The sequence below is a fragment of the Aquarana catesbeiana genome, linkage group LG10, assembly GCF_042186555.1.
Source record: "Aquarana catesbeiana isolate 2022-GZ linkage group LG10, ASM4218655v1, whole genome shotgun sequence".
In the NCBI taxonomy this organism is placed as follows: Eukaryota; Metazoa; Chordata; class Amphibia; order Anura; family Ranidae; genus Aquarana; species Aquarana catesbeiana.
The window spans coordinates 235,063,646-235,081,870 of NC_133333.1; the positions used below are offsets into that span (position 1 = coordinate 235,063,646).

Consider the following 18,225-nt stretch of genomic DNA (forward strand, 5'->3'; position numbering starts at 1 on the left):
TAGCAAAGTGTCATTTCTTCAGTGTTGTCACATGAAAAGATATATAATAAAATATTTACAAACATGTGAGGGGTGTACTTACTTTTGTGAGATACTATATATGCAGTGGTAAAAAATGACCAGCTATATGATTAGGAACAAAAAATCTTATCCACTCTCAGAATAACAGAAGAGATACAGTATATACTTTATAGAGGTTGAATCTGGTACATATCAGACAAAGCAATCATAATTTTTGTTTAAAGAAAAAAAGACTTAAAACGCTGTTTTTCAGGCAGGACTGTAATATAATATGTATGTCGGACTCCCTTGTCATAGGCAGGTAGCTTGATATCCGCTGTCAGCATCTTCTGTCACTAAGACATTTAGTAGCAGCAGTATGCTTTTTTGTATCACCTGTCATGAAGGGGTTAAAAAAACAAAAATTACCCCTTCATAGCACAAAAACAAATAATCTGCTGCTCGGCTGCAGATTATCCCTACTATCAGGGGTTAATTTATGCTTAGAAAGAAGTAATATACACTCACCGGCCACTTTATTAGGTACACATGTTCAATTGCTTGGTAACATACATTTCTAATCAGCCAATCACATGGCAGCAACTCAGTGCTTTTAGGCATCTAGATGTGGTGAAGACGACTTGCAGAAGATTAAACTGAGCATCAGAATGGGGAAGAAAGGGGATTTAAGTGACTTTGAACGTGGCATGGCTGTTGGTGCCAGGGGGGCTGGTCTGATTCAAAAACTGCTGATCTACTGGGATTTTCACACACAACCATCTCTAGGATTTACAGAGAATGGTCCGAAAAAGAGAAAATATCCAGTGAGCGGAAGTTGTGTGGATGAAAATTCCTTGTTGATGTCAGAAGAGAATCGGCAGACTGGTTCGAGATGATAGAAAGGCAACAGTAACTCAAATAACCTCTCGTTACAACCAAGGTATGCAGAATACCATCTCTGAACACACAACACATCCAACCTTGAAGCAGATGGGCTACAGCAGCAGAAGAACACACCGGGTGACACTCCTGTCGGCTAAGAACAGGAAACTGAGGCTACAATTCACACAGGCTCACCAAGATTGGAAAAACGTTGCCTGGTCTGAGGAGTCTCGATTTTTTTAGCTGCAACATTCAGATGGTGGGGTGAGAATTTGGTGTAAACAACATGAAAGCATGGATCCATCCTGCCTTGTATCACCGGTTCAGGCTGGTGGTGGGGGTGTAATGGTGGGGGGGATATTTTCTTGGCACACTTTGGGCTCCCTCAGTAACAACTCTTTGTTTAAACACCACGGCCTACCTGAGTATTGTTGCTGACCATGTCCATCCCTTTATTACTACAGTGTCCCCATCTTCTGATGGCTCCTTCCAGCAGGATAATGCTCCATGTCACAAAGCTCCAATCATCTCACCACTGGACAATGAGGTCCCTGTACTCCAATGGCCTCCACACTCACCAGATCTCACCACACTCACCAGATCTCATCCAATAGAGCACCTTTGGGATTTGGTGGAACATCATGGATGTGCAGCCGACAAATCTGCAGCGACTGTGTGATGTTATCATGTCACTATGGAGGAAAATCTCTGAGGAACAATTCCAACACCTTGTTGAATCTATTCCACGAACAATGAAGGAAAAAGGGGGTCCAACCCGGTACTAGCGAGGTGTACCTAATAATAAAGTGGCCGGTCAGTGTATATGGATGGTGTACTGAGCTGTACGTGTGCTGCACTGTGTATACTGATATGTAAACAAAACTTGACAATTATTTAGCATATAAATTATAATCGATTTTCAATTAGTTATTTCTGCCCTACTGGGCTGTGATCGTACTGTACGGTACTGTTATCACTGCAGGGCAAAGAACTGTGTACTGTACTCTGTCAGTGCTGGGCTTAGCCTATGTACTGTGCTGGACTATTCTCGCACTGTTCACGACATAGCATGCCATTTTCTCATTGGTTTGTTTCTTGCAGTATGCTCTGGGGAAGGTCGTCGCCACCACAAAGTCATCGACCGGTCTTCCACAGTCTGGAGATGAGTATGACTTCTATCGCAGCTTTCCCGGCTTCCGCTCCTTCTGTGAAACACAGGGTGACCGCCTGCTTCACTGGTACGTCATTACCGTCTGTTAGAGACACAGAGAGGTTTAATGAGGATGTGTTCTTTGCTCAGACTGACTCTAAAAGTTTTATTTTTTGGACTCTGGGGCACAGCAGAAAATACTGGACTGAGTTCTGATTGGTTGTTCCTTCTTTAGTTTGGCCAGCCAAGCTCAGCCTTTCTCATCCTTCTTCACTTTTTTTATTTTTTTATTTTTTTGTGTTTTACCCCAGAGGTTCAAGGAAACTCCAGATAAATCTAATTATACATACAGCTTGTGGTACATTAGCTTTATATGTTGTAGAAAGTTTTCAATACAAGAAGAAAAAAAGAATGTGGCTTACATTGCTGTATGACCTCCACAACAGATTAACACCCACCTGCTGTGTATAACAGAATTATTTTTGGTAAAGATCTTGAAATGACTAATTATACATTTACCGTATTTATCGGCGTATAACACGCACCCCAATTTAGGAGGGAATTTTAAGGAAAAAAAACTTTTAGGAGGGAACTTGAAGGGAAAAAAACTTACATTTAAATGCCCATCATTGCAGCCTTGCCAGTGCAGCCTTGCCCCAGTGCAGCCTTGCCCCAGTGCAGCCTTGCCAGTGCAGCCATGCCAGTGCAGCCTTGCCAGTGCAGCCATGCCAGTGCAGCCATGCCAGTGCAGCCTTGCCAGTGCAGCCTTGCCAGTGCAGCCATGCCAGTGCAGCCATGCCAGTGCAGCCTTCCCCAGTGTCCAGTGCAGCCTTGCCCCAGTCCAGCCTTGCCCCAGTGCAGTCTTGCTGAAGCCTCTGAACTTCAAAATCGCCGACCGCGATTTGAAAATGGCGCCGCCGGCGCCGAAATACACAGAGCCGGTCCTCGGCTCTTCTCGGCGGCTCTCGTTCACTTTCGGCTCCACTCGGACGGTGAGCGGAGCTATCCGAAACTAGCCGAGTATACTCGGCTAGGTTCGGGCGGCGCTCGAGTGAAACCGAAAGCGGACAAGAAGAGCCGAGGACCGGCACTGTGTATTTCGGCGCCGGCGGCGCCATTTTCAAATCGCGGTCAGCGATTTTTTTTTTTTTTCATTCTGACAGGTCAGGATCGCAGGGGATCGGCGTATAACACGCACCCGCGATTTTCCCCTGATTTTAAGGGGAAAAAAGTGCGTTTTATACGCCGATAAATACGGTAATTTTAATATTTAGGGGTGTGTGTATATGTATGTGTTATATTTTTTAACCACTTCCCGCCCGGTCAATGACATCCAGGAAGTGGTTCTATTCTCCTGACTGGGCGTCATATGACATCCAGCAGGATAGCATGCCGTGGGGGCGCGCACCACGGCGATCACGAGTGCGGTGTGTCAGTCTCACATGCCGCATCTCCGATCGTGATAAGAAGCCTTTGTCAGAGGCTTCTTACCACATGATCAGCTGTGACCAATCACAGCTGATCATTGTGTGAACCAGGAATTGGCGGTAAACTGCATTCCTCGGTTTGCACTGAAAGGGAGCGCCGATCGGGGCAAGTCTCCCTGTCAGAAGGGGGGGTGGGGTGTCTGTGCTGATAATCAGCACATTGATTATCAGCACAGCCCCCTCAGTTGTGCCAATCACATGCCAATAAGTGCCCAGCAGTGTCCCCATAATAAAAGACTGCCAGTGCCCATTACAATGCCAATCAGTGTCCAGCAGTAACACCTGTCAGTAACACATCAGTACCTCATCATTGGTGCTGCCCATCAGTGCCATCTATCAGTGCTGCATATCAGTGCAGCCTATTGGTGCCCATCGATTCTACATATCAGTGCCGCCTTATTAGTGCCCGTCAGTGAAGGGGTAAAACTAAATTTTATGACAGAAACTGAGAACTTTTTTTTTTTTTTTAAATGTTGGTATTTTTTAGTTTGTTTAGCAAAAAATAACCCCAGAGGTGATCACATATCACCAAAAGAAAGCTCTATTTGTGGGAAGAAAATGATACAAATTTAGTTTGGGTACAGTGTAGCATGACCGCGCAATTGTCATTCAAAGTGCCACAAAGCTGAAAGCTGAAAATTGTCCTGGGCAGGAAAGGGTTAAGTGCCTGGTATTGAAGTGGTTAAAGGAGAAGTACAGCTAAAACTTGTTTTGGCTGTGGATCACAAGAGTGCCGTTCATTCTGCACACCTGTGACCCGTTTTCAGCATGCTGAAGCCCGCTGTCGGTTGATCTCACAGAGCCGCTCCAGGCTCGGGATCTGCCCACATGCCTGGACTGTCGCCCAGCTCAGCATCTCAGTGAGGCGTTGAGAGCCTAAGCCGGCCATTTCTCCCCCCTCCACAGCCCAGCGCTCCAGTGAGTGTGGGGGAAGGGGGGGAGCTTTAGAGCAGAGAGCCGGTGACTAAGTGCCGGTTCACACTAGGACGACTTGTCAAGTGACCTAGTCGCCTGACAAGTAGCGTCCCGTTCTGTACAATGGAACTGTTCTAGTCAGGGCAACGCAAGTCGCTCCGACTTAGAAAAAGGTTCCTGTACTACTTTGGGGGCGGCTTGCATAGACTTCTATACAGAAGTCGTTTTGCAAGTCGCCCTGGCAGTTGTGTGCAGGTCGCCTCGGTGAGGTGACCTGCAAGTCGTGCCGCCCCTAGTGTGAACCGAGCCTAACAGTTACCGACTCTCTGCTGACAGAGCTTTGAGAACCGAATGGTCGGCGGTGTTTGATCGGTTTTCAGTGTTAGAGCCAGCAGGGTACAAATGCAGCGTAGGATCGATGCTGCATCCACCTAGGTAAGTATGATTCTAAAAAAAAAAAAAAAATTCAATACTTTTTTATTATTTATATGTATTATAAAAATTATATTATACAGAAAAGCTGTAGTTCAAGGTTTTGTTTGCCATTAACATTTGGAATAAATAGACTATAAAAAGAAACGCACGTTCACTGATAAATTCATACATTTGCAAAAGATTTTACATCCTACCCCTTCAAATGTTCTCTTCACTGCAATTAAAAACGAACCTTGATTTGATCCCACTAATAGAAAAACAATCAAACTATCTTGCAACGAAAAAATGTTGAATGAAATTCTACTAGTGTAGTTTAAATTGTTTGTAAAGGCAGTAGGTTTTTTTTTTTTTTTTTTATCTTTGGCATTCTATGCCTTTTTAAAGTGGAGGGCCATCCTAAAAAAAAAAATTGCATGAAAAATCCAAAAAAAATTTTTTTTTTAAATTTGAAAAAAAAAAAAAAAACATTTTTTAAACTTACCTAAACCCTTGTTGCTAGGCAGTCTTCGTAATCTGCCTCTTCCTATTCCGCTGTGTGTCCTGCTCCTCGGTGAGCGGCCCTGTTGCCTTCTGGGAACTGTGTGTGTGTGTGTGTGTGTGTGTGTGTGTGTTCCCAGAAAACCACGGGGCCATTCGCAGAGCGCCGCTCGCGTGTGCGCAGTAGGAAACTGGCAGTGAAGCCGCAAGGCTCCACTGCCTGTTTCCCTTACTTAGGATGGCGGTGTCGGGAGCCGAGGGACGGGTCGGCCTCGAGCGGCCGACATCGCGGGAACCCAGGACAGGTAAGTCTACGTATTTAAAGTCAGCAGCTACAGTGTTTGTAGCTGCTGACTTTAAAAAAAAAAATTTCGCTGGCCGGAATCCCGCTTTAAGATAAAAAGCCTTCTGTGTGCAGAAGCCCCCTAATACTTACCTGAGCCCCATCTCTATCCAGCAATTGTTGCAGGAGAGACTTGGCTGTCCGGGACTCTCCCTCCTCATTGCCTGAAACAGCAGAGATGTGCCATTGGCTCCCGCTGCTGTCAAAGTCGTTGAGCCAATCAGTAGAGAGAGAGAGGGGTGGGGCTGGGCCGAGGCTCTGTGTCTGAATTAGCACACGGAGCTGCGACTCGGCTCAGCTTGCTGTGGGGGCACTTAACAGGAACGAGGGGCCAGGAGCACCGAAGAGGGACCTGAGAAGAGGAGGATCTGCTCTGTGCAAAACCACTACACAAAGCAGGTAAGTATAACATGTATGTTATTTTTAAAGGAGAAAAACCAAGACTTTAGTATCACTTTAAGAATAATGATCCATGTAGAAGTAACACCTCACTGTGGTGGTCCATGGCAAATTGCCACTCTGCATTTGGTGTCGTTGTAGATGGGAGATAAAGTTGCCACTGCCTTAGGAACCCCTAGCAGCTTCAGGAGGCACCCCAGGGTTCTATGATATCCTGTTTGTATGAGAAACGCTGGCCTTGATGGAGATGGTCTCTTTTAAATTTTGCTTTGTTTTACATCTAAATAGAACAATGTACAGCATAACCAATAACTTCCTCCATATCTACTTCATTAATGTCTTGGGTTCTGTTTTTACTTTCTTTGGGATCCGGTCTTCTTCACACACAGCATGAGTCGGATTATGCAGTATCATGGCTGCCGCAGTTACACCGGGAATCACAATAAGGACAGTGCCCTGGAAGACAAGATGGATTTGCTGGTGGATGCTAATGACGCCATTCTGGAGAGAGTGGTGGGTGCTTACTTTTGTAGCTAAATAATATATAAGAATACAACAACTATATAGCACTATGAAGTAAAAAAAATAAACCTATAAAGTAATAACTCGGATTGCGAGTAACTCGGTTAATGAGCGTTTCGCAATGCAATGAAAAATCCTGACTCAGTTTGCGTTGTCTCGCAAAACAAGCAGGATTCAAGCTTTTGCGGTGTGCAGTACTGCATTTGGCCAGAGGTGCAGGGGCACCGGTGTCACATTTGGAGCCACTCGGGAACGGGGGGTTTCCGAGTGTCTCTGGCACTCCCCCACCTCTGGCCACATGTGGTACTGCAAACAATAGAAGTCACTGTGGAACTAATTACCTGAGTTTCCATTGACTTCTATGGGGAAACTCGCTTTGATATACGAGTGCTTTGGAAGCATTCTTCTGGAACAAATTATGCTCGTAATCCAAGTTACCACTGTAGAAGTATAAATAATTATTACAAACAATGTATAGTGTTAATTGACAATACAAATGATCAGTGCATATACTCCTACATTAATAAACTGCACAAAAATAACACACATAAAAGCATCTAGATCTTCATCCAAAAATGACTTTTCTGCTTTCATTTCCTGAATCTCAGCCTCTGCAGAAATGTTAATTAAAAAAAGAAAAAAACTTTTTTGGAATCGGTACATTTTTCTCAGTACGATGTTGCCTGCCAGCAGCCTCCTGGGATCATATTTCAGGAGGATGTAGGAACAGTCTCACTGCAGGCTGCTGCTTGTGCATGCGCAGCAGGGGAGCCAGCTGAGGGACATCAGGAGGTTGCAGATGGCTCCTAAAACCAAAATGGCTGTGCAGAGGAGCAGATGCCCTGATGAGAATCATCTGCATAAAAGACAACGCTGGACTCCAGGGACTGTTATGTATCTGTTTTTTTAAAGGTTAAGTTCACCTGTTTGTTTAGGGTGGAACGTGTAACATGTTCCAGTATCCGGCATCTGCAGCCACATGGTCGCGTCATTGTATTCACTGTGTCCTGTGAATGAATGCCTACAAGTACCGTCAGCCATTGCAGCTGACGGCTTGTAGTTCTCAATGAGCTGAGCTGGTGAGTTCTCTCGTAGTCCATTGATCTTCTTGTTCTCAGGTAACTGCCTGCCTGTATGAGGTATGAGCAGACCCCTATGCTGAGAGTCTGCAGGAGCCTGGGATTGCACACGCTATTTGGTGATTGTAGGTGCAATGCTCTGCATTCTCCTAATAAATTAAATGCTAGGGTGCCCATTTATTTTGTATTGACGCAAATCGCACCGCAAAGTTGTGGTACTCAGTATCAGTGAGTACTTGACCGAAAATATCGGTACTCGTTATCAGTGCAACTCTATTAAATGCCCTCTCCGCGCTCACTGGAGTGCTGAGCTTGTGGGGGGAGTCGGGGGGAGGGGAGACGGGTGTTAGTCCAGGTACCTGGCAGAGCCAGACTTCCATTGTCGGGATTACGCGGTGCCTGGACTGATTTCTGTGACGTCAGCAGAGAGCGGACTTCAGTTCTCTGCTCAAAACGGGTCACAGGAGTGCAAAACAAATTGCACTCCTGTGATCCATAGGAGAAGCCCGGCCTAACAAGCTTAGGCTGGACTTCTCCTTTAAATGTCAGCAGCTACAGTATTTTGTAGTTTCTGAATTTATTTTTCTATTTCTTATTCACCGCTTTAAAGGAGAAGTACAGCCAAAGCCAAACGATCAGCAGCGTTTAATCGCTCGGTTCTCAGTCTTAGAGCTGGCGCAGGACAGATGCAGCATCCACCTAGGTAAGTATGATTAGGGAAAAAAAAAAAAACCTGATACTTCTCTTCTAATTTAAAAGAAATCTAGTCCAGGTGCGGGGTTTACAAGATGGTATCCCTTCCTTCTTTCAATTACGTCTCTGGTGCATGCGCAGTGGTATCCAGATTGACGGCACATTGAGTATGCGGTTACTGTACAGCTATGTGCTGTGTCTTTGTAATCTTGCGAGCGTTCTCATCATTCATCATTTTCCGAAAAACCCCATGTGACTATTTATGTCATGGGGTGTTTACAAAGCATCAACACTGAGCAAGGAAAGGCACTGATTCGATGGTTATTGCACAGCCAGCAAATCAGGAGTAAGATATTTACATGTGTATTTTGATTGGTTATGCGGGGCTAAGGCACCATGGTAACAGATGAAAACGAGGCTTGGTTTACTTGTACTGAGCATATGAGGTTCTTGCAATGATGCAGGAGAAAGGGCGGAAGTACACATATGGAAGGAATAGGGAGGTTGCAGCAAAGATGGCGCCGGCTTCAGGCGGAACAGACAACTAACGAAACAAGCTGCATCAATAGTAAGGCTGCTGATAGGATGCTAAAGAGTATATCTTTGTGTTCATAAATGCATTACATAGTGATATTGGGCTACTGTGTGTGGGTTTTTTTTTTTTTTGTTTTTTTTTGTACTGAGTTTGCTACTGCTTTAAGTTGGGCTGAGTGCTGGGCAGTCATTCAGAAGCAGTGACAGGTACTCTTATTTTGCAGGGCATGATGCTGGATGAAGCTTCAGGGGTGCACCGTAGCCAGGAGCCCATTCTGCCTGCAGGTCTTCAGGCACCAAAGACCATTATCTCCAGCTGGAATCGCCGGGTAAGCAGAACCCACAAACCCCGGACTTCTTTCAGATTATCATTGTTATTCTGGTGGCGATGCTCTTAATGTGCCTGTTTCTTTTGCATTTGCAGAGCAATGACACAAGCAAGAAACACAAGACACAAACATTTCGTCTGCTACAGGCCAAGAACATTGTGCGACCACAGCTGAAGTTCAAAGAAAAGATAGACAACACGAACACTCCTTTTGTTCCAAAAATATTTATAAAGCCAAACGCGCAGAAACCGCTTCCAGAGAGTAAGGACTTGCCATAGCACTGGGAAACCTATCGCTGCTACCAGTTCATGTTCCTTGATGGCACTCGCAACTTGGGAAGTGATCCCACCTACCTACTGCTATCTGGGGCTCTGTTAGAGAAATTTGCCTTCGCTTCCTGTCCTGACAACCGCTTTACTAGACAGGAAGTGAGGGGAAATCAGCACCAGGGACACAGAAATAAAGTGACAGAGGTATTGGCCTCCCCCTTACTCTGCTAAAGAAATGTTTTTGTCTATGTTGCTGTTGGAAAGTTGCACTCATTTCCTCTACAGCAGCATGTCAGCAGGAAAGGAAGTGAGTTGAAATCTCTAACAAAGCCCTGAATAGCAGTAAAAATTTGACAGGAGCTGATTACCTGTTAAGGTGTACAGGCAAAGCTCGTTTGGCTGTACTTCTCTTATGGATCACAGGAGTGCAGTTCATTTAGCACTCCTTTGACCCATTTTGAGCAGAGAGCGGGCTGACATCACAGAGCCGGTCCAGGCTCAGGTAAGGTCATGGAGTCTGGATCTGCCCACATGCCTGGACCAGCACCGGCTGAGCCTCTCAACAAGCCGCTGAGAGCCTGAGTCGGCCACTCTCACCTCCCCCCCCCCCCCACAGCCCACAGCCCAGCACTCCAATGAGCAAGGAGGGGGGAGAGCAGTGACTGACAGCAGCTCTCTGCTCGGGGGAACTGTGAGAACCGAGTGATCTGCGCTGTTGGATCGCTCGGTTTTCAGTCTTAGAGACATCGGGGGACCGATGCTGCATCTACCTAGGCAAGTATAAATCTGCAAAAACCCCAAACCCCATACTTCTCTTTTAAAGTGGTTTTAAAAAGAAAGGGGAAAACATTTTTTTTTTTTTTTTTTTTTTTTACCTTGCTGCATTCTGTGCATAAGGTAAAACAACCTTCTGCTTGCAGCTTCCCTCGCAGCCTCCCTAAATATATACAGTGCCTTGCAAAAGTATTCACCCCCTTGGCATTTTTTGTGTTTTGTTGCCTCACAACCTGGAATTAACATGGATTGTTTGAGAATTTGCATCATTTCATTTAACATGCACACAACTCTTGAATATTTTTTTTCTTTTTTTTTTTTTTACTGTGAAGCGAACAACAAATAGGACAAAATAACAGAAAAAGTCAATGTGCATAACTATTCACCCCCCTAAAGTCAATACTTTGTAGAGCCACCTTTTGCGGCTATCACAGCTCCAAGTTGCTTTGGATAAGTCTCTATGAGCTTGCCACATCTTACCACTGGGATTCTTGCCCATTCCTCCTTGCAAAACTGCTCCAGCACCTTCAAGTTGGATGGTCTGCACTTGTGAATAGCAATCTTTAAGTCTAACCACAGATTTTCTATTGGATTAAGGTCTGGGCTTTGACTAGGCCATTTGAAACACATTTAACATGTTTCCCCTTAAATCACTCAAGTGTTGCTTTAGCAGTGTGTTTGGGGTCATTGTCCTGCTGGAAGGTGAACCGCCGTCCTAGCCTCAAATCAAACACAGAGTGGTACAGGTTTTGCACAAGAATATCTCTGTATTTAGCTCCATCCATCGTTCCCTCAACTCTGACCAGTTTCCCAATTCTGACTGCTGAAAAACATCCCCACAGCATGATGCTGCCACCACCATGATTCACTGTGGGGATGGTGTTCTTTGGGTGATGTGATGTGATGTGTTGGGTTTGCGCCAGACATAGCATTTTCTTTGATGGCCAAAAAGTTCAATTTTAGTCTCATCAGACCAGAGCACCTTCCTCCACACATTTTGGGAGTCTCTCACATGCCTTTTCGCAAACTCAAATCGTGCCATTTAGTTTTTTTGCTGAAAGTAATGGCTTTCTTCTGGCCACTCTGCCATAAAGCACAACTCTTTGGAGCGTACGGCTTATTGTCGTCCTATGTACAGATACTCCAGTCTCTGCTGTGGAACTCTGCAGCTCCTCCAGGATTACCTTAGGTCTCTGTGCTGCTTCTCTATTTAATGTCCTCCTTGCCCGGTCCGTGAGTTTTGGTGTGCAGCCATCACTTGGAAGGTTTGCTGTTGTGCCATGTTCTTTCCATTTGGTTATCATAGATTTGATGGTGCTCCTGGGGATCATCAGATTTGAATATTTTTTTTTATAACCTAACCCTGACTTGTACTTCTCAACAACATTGTCACTTACTTGTTTGGAGAGTTCCTTGGTCTTCATAGCAGTGTTTGGTTAGTGGAGCCTCTTGCTTGGGTGTTGCAGCCTCTGGGGCCTTTCAAAAAGGTGTGTAAATGTAATGACAGATCATGTGACACTTAGATTGCACACAGGTGGACATTATTTCACTAATTATGATTTCTGAAGGTAATTGGTTGCACCAGAGCTTTTTTGGGCTTGATAACAAAGGGGGTGAATACATGCCAATTATCCGTTTTTTATTTCTGAAAAATAGTTTTATGTATATATTTTTCTAATTTTACTTCACCAACTTAGACTATTGTGTTCTGATCATCACATATAATTCAGATTTAAAAAAACATTGAACTAAAGGCTGTAATGTAACAAAATAGGTAAAAGCCAAGGGGGTGAATGCTTTTGCAAGGGACTGTACCTGAGCGTTATCTCGATCCAGCCATGTGCACAAGAACTGAGGCCTCTAACTCTTCACTGCATCACATACAACAGCAGGAGCCAATGGCTCCAGCTGCTGTCAATCGGAGCCAGTGAGGAGGAAGGGGGGGGGAGGGGGCGGAGCCGAGTCATGCTCCGTTTTATAGACACAAAGCAGGGCTCGGGAGCGAGCACGCACGAGTGCTCCAAAAGCAAGCAGCTTGCTATGGGGGGGGAGGGGCACTTGACAGGGGGAGGAGGCAGGAGCACCAGCGGGGGGACCCAAGAAGAGGAGGATCAGGGCTGATTTTGGCAAAACCACTGCACAGAACTGGTAAGTAAACAAATCAAATGAGATTTTATTATTACTTTAAGGTATAACCAAAGGTAAAAAATTGTATTTATTTTTTTAGCTTTGGATAGAGGGGAGGAGGATTGGAACACCGCTAGTTTTTATTGCTGTCTGTGCCCCCATTAAGGAGATTCACCCTCTCTATTTGTCCTGTTTACCATTATCATTGAAAGTAAAAGAAAAGCTCAAATTTGGGGTTGTCCCCAGAAAAGTAATAGATGGGATATCTTCCAATGGGGACTGTTCTGGTGACCTGGGGGTCCTCAAAGAATTCCCTTAATTTGCAGGGATTTTCTGTTTGGCTATGGGACAGGAAGTGAAGGGTAATCTCCCCAATGGGACAAAGATGGTAAAAATTAACCTTTCAGGGGTTATTACCCTCCCTTACTCTATAATATTAATATATATATATAATTTTTTTTTTTTTTTTTTTTTTTTTTTTTTTAATGCTATAGTTATGCTATCATTCTACTTTAATGAATGTGACAGATGATGTTAGTACACATTGGCAACCATGAAAATCAGTTGAAAGTTTAATGTCATGTGTGACTTCTGTACAGCACTTAAATAAAGAATACAAAAAAAAAAACTTGACAGGCCTTCTAACCCTTACCCACTCTACTCAAAACCAAGAAAACATGCACTTTAAATTAGATTACTTAATAATTCCAGGAACTTTCTTTGATTTTTCCATACTTGCATCTTGATAGTTGGTACAAATAAAATATGGGGTCGATTTTACTAAAGGCAAATCTATTGTGTACTACAAGTGCAGTTGCTCCAGAGCTTGGTAAATGAGGTAAAGCTTCAAAGAATACCCAATCACGTGCAAGGGAAATAAAAAAAAAAAAGCATTTTTTCTTGAACAAAATTGGATGATAGAAATCAGAGCTTCCACCTCAGATCTAGAGCAACTGCACTTGCAGTGCACAGTATATTTGCCTTTAATAAATCAACCTCTGTTTGATTTGTGAGGCTCGGTGTAACATGACTTGCAAACCTTCTTGGAGCTGTAATATGCATTTAGAATTCCTCAAATTGTCAATACATGAGATTGCAGCCTGTCGGCTACTCGCCTGTGTAATGGGGGGTGACTGTGCTCTGTTTTTCCCCAGCTCTCAGGACTAAACGGGAGAAGCGCCCTGAAGACCTGGATGTCCCGGCAGCCCTAGCAGATTTTATCCACCAACAGCGATTACAGCAGCCTGAAAGTGACATGTAAGATGCATGAAAACAAAATCGTCTGTTAAAAAAAAAAAAAAAAAAAACGGGAAGAGTGGTACAAGCATAAACAGAGAAAATACAGCAGATGCTGCCCCTAAACAAAAGGCGCTGAAGTACCATTTTTAATTAGGATCAGTTGTCTGTTCTAGCAGTTTTTCTATGACAGATGGAACAGGAGAACTGGAGCTGCATCCTCCGATGTCTCTGCCCGTCCCCGTCCTCCACTCAGCCCAAAACGAGAGGAAGGAGGAGGGTTAACTTTTTAGGCTCTGCTTGTGTGGTGTGGTCACTGCACAAGCAGAAAGAGGGATGTGAACTGTAGCAGTCACACACTTGTGAATAAATCTTAAAAAAATACAACTGATTTGTAACCCTTTTTCCTGAATCGGGGGAGAAAAAGGCTTTTTCCGTGATGCGTTTTTTATTTATTTATTTTTTTTTTTTCTGTTCTAGAAGGGATAACCAGTTTAATGGAACAGACACCCCTTATTTAAGGCATCAGAAATAGAATGCAGATTGCTTGCTTTCCCATTGCATAGGAAAGGAGTTAACTCCTTCCCTATTCAAATGAAACGCACACTAGAGCAGGGGTCTTTAAACTACGGCCCTCTAGTTGTTCAAACACTACAATTCCCATCATGCCGAGTCATGTCTGTGAATGTCAGAGCTTTACAATGCCTCGTGGGATGTGTAGTTCTGCAACAGCTGGAGGTCCGTAGTTTGAGGATCCCTGCACTAGAGTGACTACTTATGCAGACCATTGAGAGTGATTCAGTATGCACACACTTAACATCCACCATTAGGTGTTTCTGGGTACCAATGGTACTGCTGTAATTATGGTTTTATTGGCTGGTCAACCATCCTTTTTAGCAATATTTTTTCTCATATAATGTATAGCGTCTTCTCTAACTTTAATGATGTGTTTTTCAGGCTGGCTCACCCTTATCGGTATGAATTGGATCACTTTGATCCTCTGGAGAAACATATGGAAATGCCAGACATACAAGTGAGTTTTGCAGCCTGACTACTCATTGAGGAACTACATAATTGCATTTTATCCTTAATACATGATGTCAGTGCTGCCTAAGTTCTCTATTGAAACATGCATCCCAAAAATTGTCCGGGGTCTCCCTTGTAGCTTGTGGTCTTAATTGACTAATCCCTGAATCATCACACACAGTGGGGAAAATTAATTATTTGATCCCCTGCAGAATTTGTAAGTTTGCCCACTTACAAAAAAATGAAGGGTCTATAATTTTTATCACAGGTGTATTTTAAATGATACAGACAGAATATCAACCAAAAATCCAGACGAAAAACACATCACAAATGTTATAAATTGAGTTGCAGTTCAGTGAGTAAAATAAGTATTTGATTCCAAAGCAAAACATGACTTAGTACTTGGTGGAGAAACCCTTTGTTGGCAAGCACAGAGGTAATACATTTCTTGTAGTTGGTGGCCAGGTTTGCACACATCTCAGGAGGGTTTTGGTCCACTTTTCTTTACAGATCTTCTCTAAATCCTTAAGGTTTCTTGGCTGTCGCTTGGCAACTCAAAGTTTCAGCTCCCTCCATACATTTTGTATAGGATTAAGGTCTGAAGACTGGTTAGGCCACTCCATGACCTTAATGTGCTTCTTCTTGAGACACTCCTTTGTTGCCTTGGCGGTATGTTTTGGGTCATTGTCATGCTGGAAGACCCATTAATGACCCATCTTCAGTGTTGAGGCTGAGGGAAGAAGATTCTCATCCAAGACTTTACAATACATGGCCCCGTCCATTGGCCCCTGAATGCAGCAAAGTCAGCCTGTACCTTTAGCAGAGAAACAGTCCCAAAGCATAATGTTTCCACCTCCATGTTTGACTGTAGGGATGGTGTTCTTCGGGTCATAGTCAGCATTTTTCTTCCTCCAAACACGGTAAGTAGCGTTAAGGAAAAAAAAAAATCGGTGTGGAGCAGTTTTGCTAATTTAAAGTCCTATTGAAGATGCTGTTGGTGAAATACTTTGTGATGATCCAGAAGCTGCAAAAATGTTTCTGGAATGAACTCTGGAGGGAAAAACTCTTTAATTATGGTCCTCATCATTTAATTCCATAAAGTATTTTTACATGTCTTTAGGGCGTCTCTGGCATGCAAGAATGTGTTTTGCCATCCTTGCAACATTTGGAAATATTATTTATCATTGTAAAAAAACATATTCCGTCCCCCCCCTTTTTTTTTTTTTTTTTTTTTTTTTTTTTTTTTTTTATTTATTCAATGTTTACCAAAAAATAAAGGGCTTTGGGGAGGAAAAAAGAAAAAAAATGTTGTTTTTCCCAATTTTGTAAGTTTGGTTTTTTTTGTGGTTTTTTTTTTTTTTTTTTTCTCCTCCAGGCCTTACCTTACCATTTTTAGTAGGGGTGCAACGGATCGTCATCGATCCGTACGGATCAACCTCCAGGGGACACCCGCGATCCACGGAGCGCTCTGTGGCCTCGGCCATAGGAAAGGCAGCGGCTTCTGCCTAGCTCCGGAGCGGCAGCCATCTTGGTACACCCGGCAGCCGTTTAGCACGTGATCGCTCCGTCAAATGACGGAGCGATCACTTGTAACAAACCGGCGTCATGTCATGACGCCAGTTCCTCTCTCCCCTCTGTGTACTGATCTGTACAGTGGAGGGGAGAGATCGGATGGCAGCAGTGCCAATACTCTGCAATGCCCTGCCAATACTCTGCAATGCCCTGCCAATACTCTGCAATGCCCTGCCAATACTCTGCAATGCCCTGCCAATACTCTGCAATGCCCTGCCAATACTCTGCAATGCCCTCCTGCACTGCCCTGCCAATACTCTTCCATGCCCTGCCAATACTCTTTCATACCCTGCCAATAGTCTGCCAATACTCTGCCAATATACCCACCAATACCCTGCAGTACTCTGCCACACCCTGCCAATAGGGAGATTGTGGATATTACAGTGGGGGAGATTTTTTTTTTTTTTTTTTGATCCGAACCGTGACTCCTAATCCGAGGAATGATCCGAACCGTGAGTTTTTTGATCCGTTGCACCCCTAATTTTTAGCAAGAGTACATACATATCGCCAGCACATCATGGAGCTTTAAGATAACATCCCAAACTTTTATTTATTTTTTCAAGAGATCACATCGGTATCGTACAATGTTTCGGAGCCACAAAGGGGTCCTGCGTGACTCTCCAATGTTGTACCTTTTATTCTGGTGATGTGATCACCAGAATAAACATTTGGACATTATCCTAAAGATCCATAGTGTATTGGCAATATACTGTATACTGTTGCTTATAATGTTACCATCTGGAAGTTGCTACATGCTTGCTTTTTTTTTTTTGCCATCTCCCGAAATGTTTGCAATGGGAATATTTTTATATATGACCCATTTCCTTAATGCCCTCTCTACATGTTGCTAGTGGTGCACCGAAAGTTCAGGATGCACTTGGCCAAAACCAAAATTGACAGTTTAAAAAATATATATAAATATTTTTATAAATGTATTATATTCAACCTTTTTAAATTTAATATTGTGAAATTATTTTTGCCCATTATCAGCACCTTTTTTGAAGCGGTGTTAAAAATCCTGCTTGTTGCATTTTTGGTGCATATTTGGCAGCCATTATTGCCACTTTTTACCCTTTGGCACAAGGCTGAAAACCCTATTTTCGGCTGATAATTTTCAGGCCATCACTACATGTTACATGTAAGGACCTCCTGCCATTACTCATGTAACCATAGTCCTGTCTCCTTGACCTTGTTCAAAATCGATTTTCAGATCTGGCGTTATGTGCCATTGTTTGATACTTCAGTACTTGTTAATTTGACCACATTCATGATTGTTAAAGAGAACCAATCAGTATAAAAATATAGTGAAGGTTCAATGTTTGCCACAGCTGCTATTTTTACAGCTATGCAGTTTGCAACTTTATAATGCAAAGACAGTATGGCAGCAAAACTAATTATGTTGCTTTGTTTTTACCAGCCATTTGTACCTTTGAACGACGTCCCCTACCATTTTATCAACACGCTGGATGATCTTGTAGCGCTAAATGAGAAGTTGTTAAAATGCTCAGAGTTTGCTGTGGATCTGGAGGTAAGACGTCATCCGATACAAGAATTGTTTTTATATTATCTATAGGAATAGAAAAATTTGCGCTACCCAAAATAATTAGATTCTAGTCTGAGGATTTTCAGATAGAGAAGCTAAATGCTTGTTACTATGGGCAATGCAAACATGATTCTTATCAACATTTACTATTAAACCCCAATCACGTGACCTCTGTGATTGGCTGTCCCCGTGGTTACATGATCAGGAACTGACGCCGGCTCCCGAACATTACTAAAGATTGGAAACTGTCTTTGAAAGCTTGATCACTGTGCTGTGAGCGCGCTTTCAGTACAGAAAACTGGGCCGCCCATGGACGCATATGTGTAGCATGTGGTAGGTAAAGTCCACCTTCCCTGCTGCCGCTCACAAGCATTGCATGAGCAGCAAGAGGTTAAGGAGAATCTTTAGTGTTTGTTGCCTGTTTGTTAATAAT

General features: G+C 43.5%; 1 protein-coding gene across 1 annotated transcript in view; it reads left to right on the forward strand.

Moving 5' to 3' along the window:
- Positions 1-18,225, forward strand: part of LOC141111283 (exosome complex component 10-like) — a 43,312-nt gene that overhangs the window by 3,639 nt on the left and 21,448 nt on the right. The window contains exons 2-8 of the mRNA XM_073603440.1: positions 1,984-2,120; positions 6,478-6,601; positions 9,141-9,245; positions 9,341-9,506; positions 13,570-13,672; positions 14,609-14,684; positions 17,667-17,777. Coding sequence (XP_073459541.1) covers positions 1,984-2,120; positions 6,478-6,601; positions 9,141-9,245; positions 9,341-9,506; positions 13,570-13,672; positions 14,609-14,684; positions 17,667-17,777 — 822 coding nt within the window. The remainder of the gene's footprint in view (positions 1-1,983; positions 2,121-6,477; positions 6,602-9,140; positions 9,246-9,340; positions 9,507-13,569; positions 13,673-14,608; positions 14,685-17,666; positions 17,778-18,225) is intronic.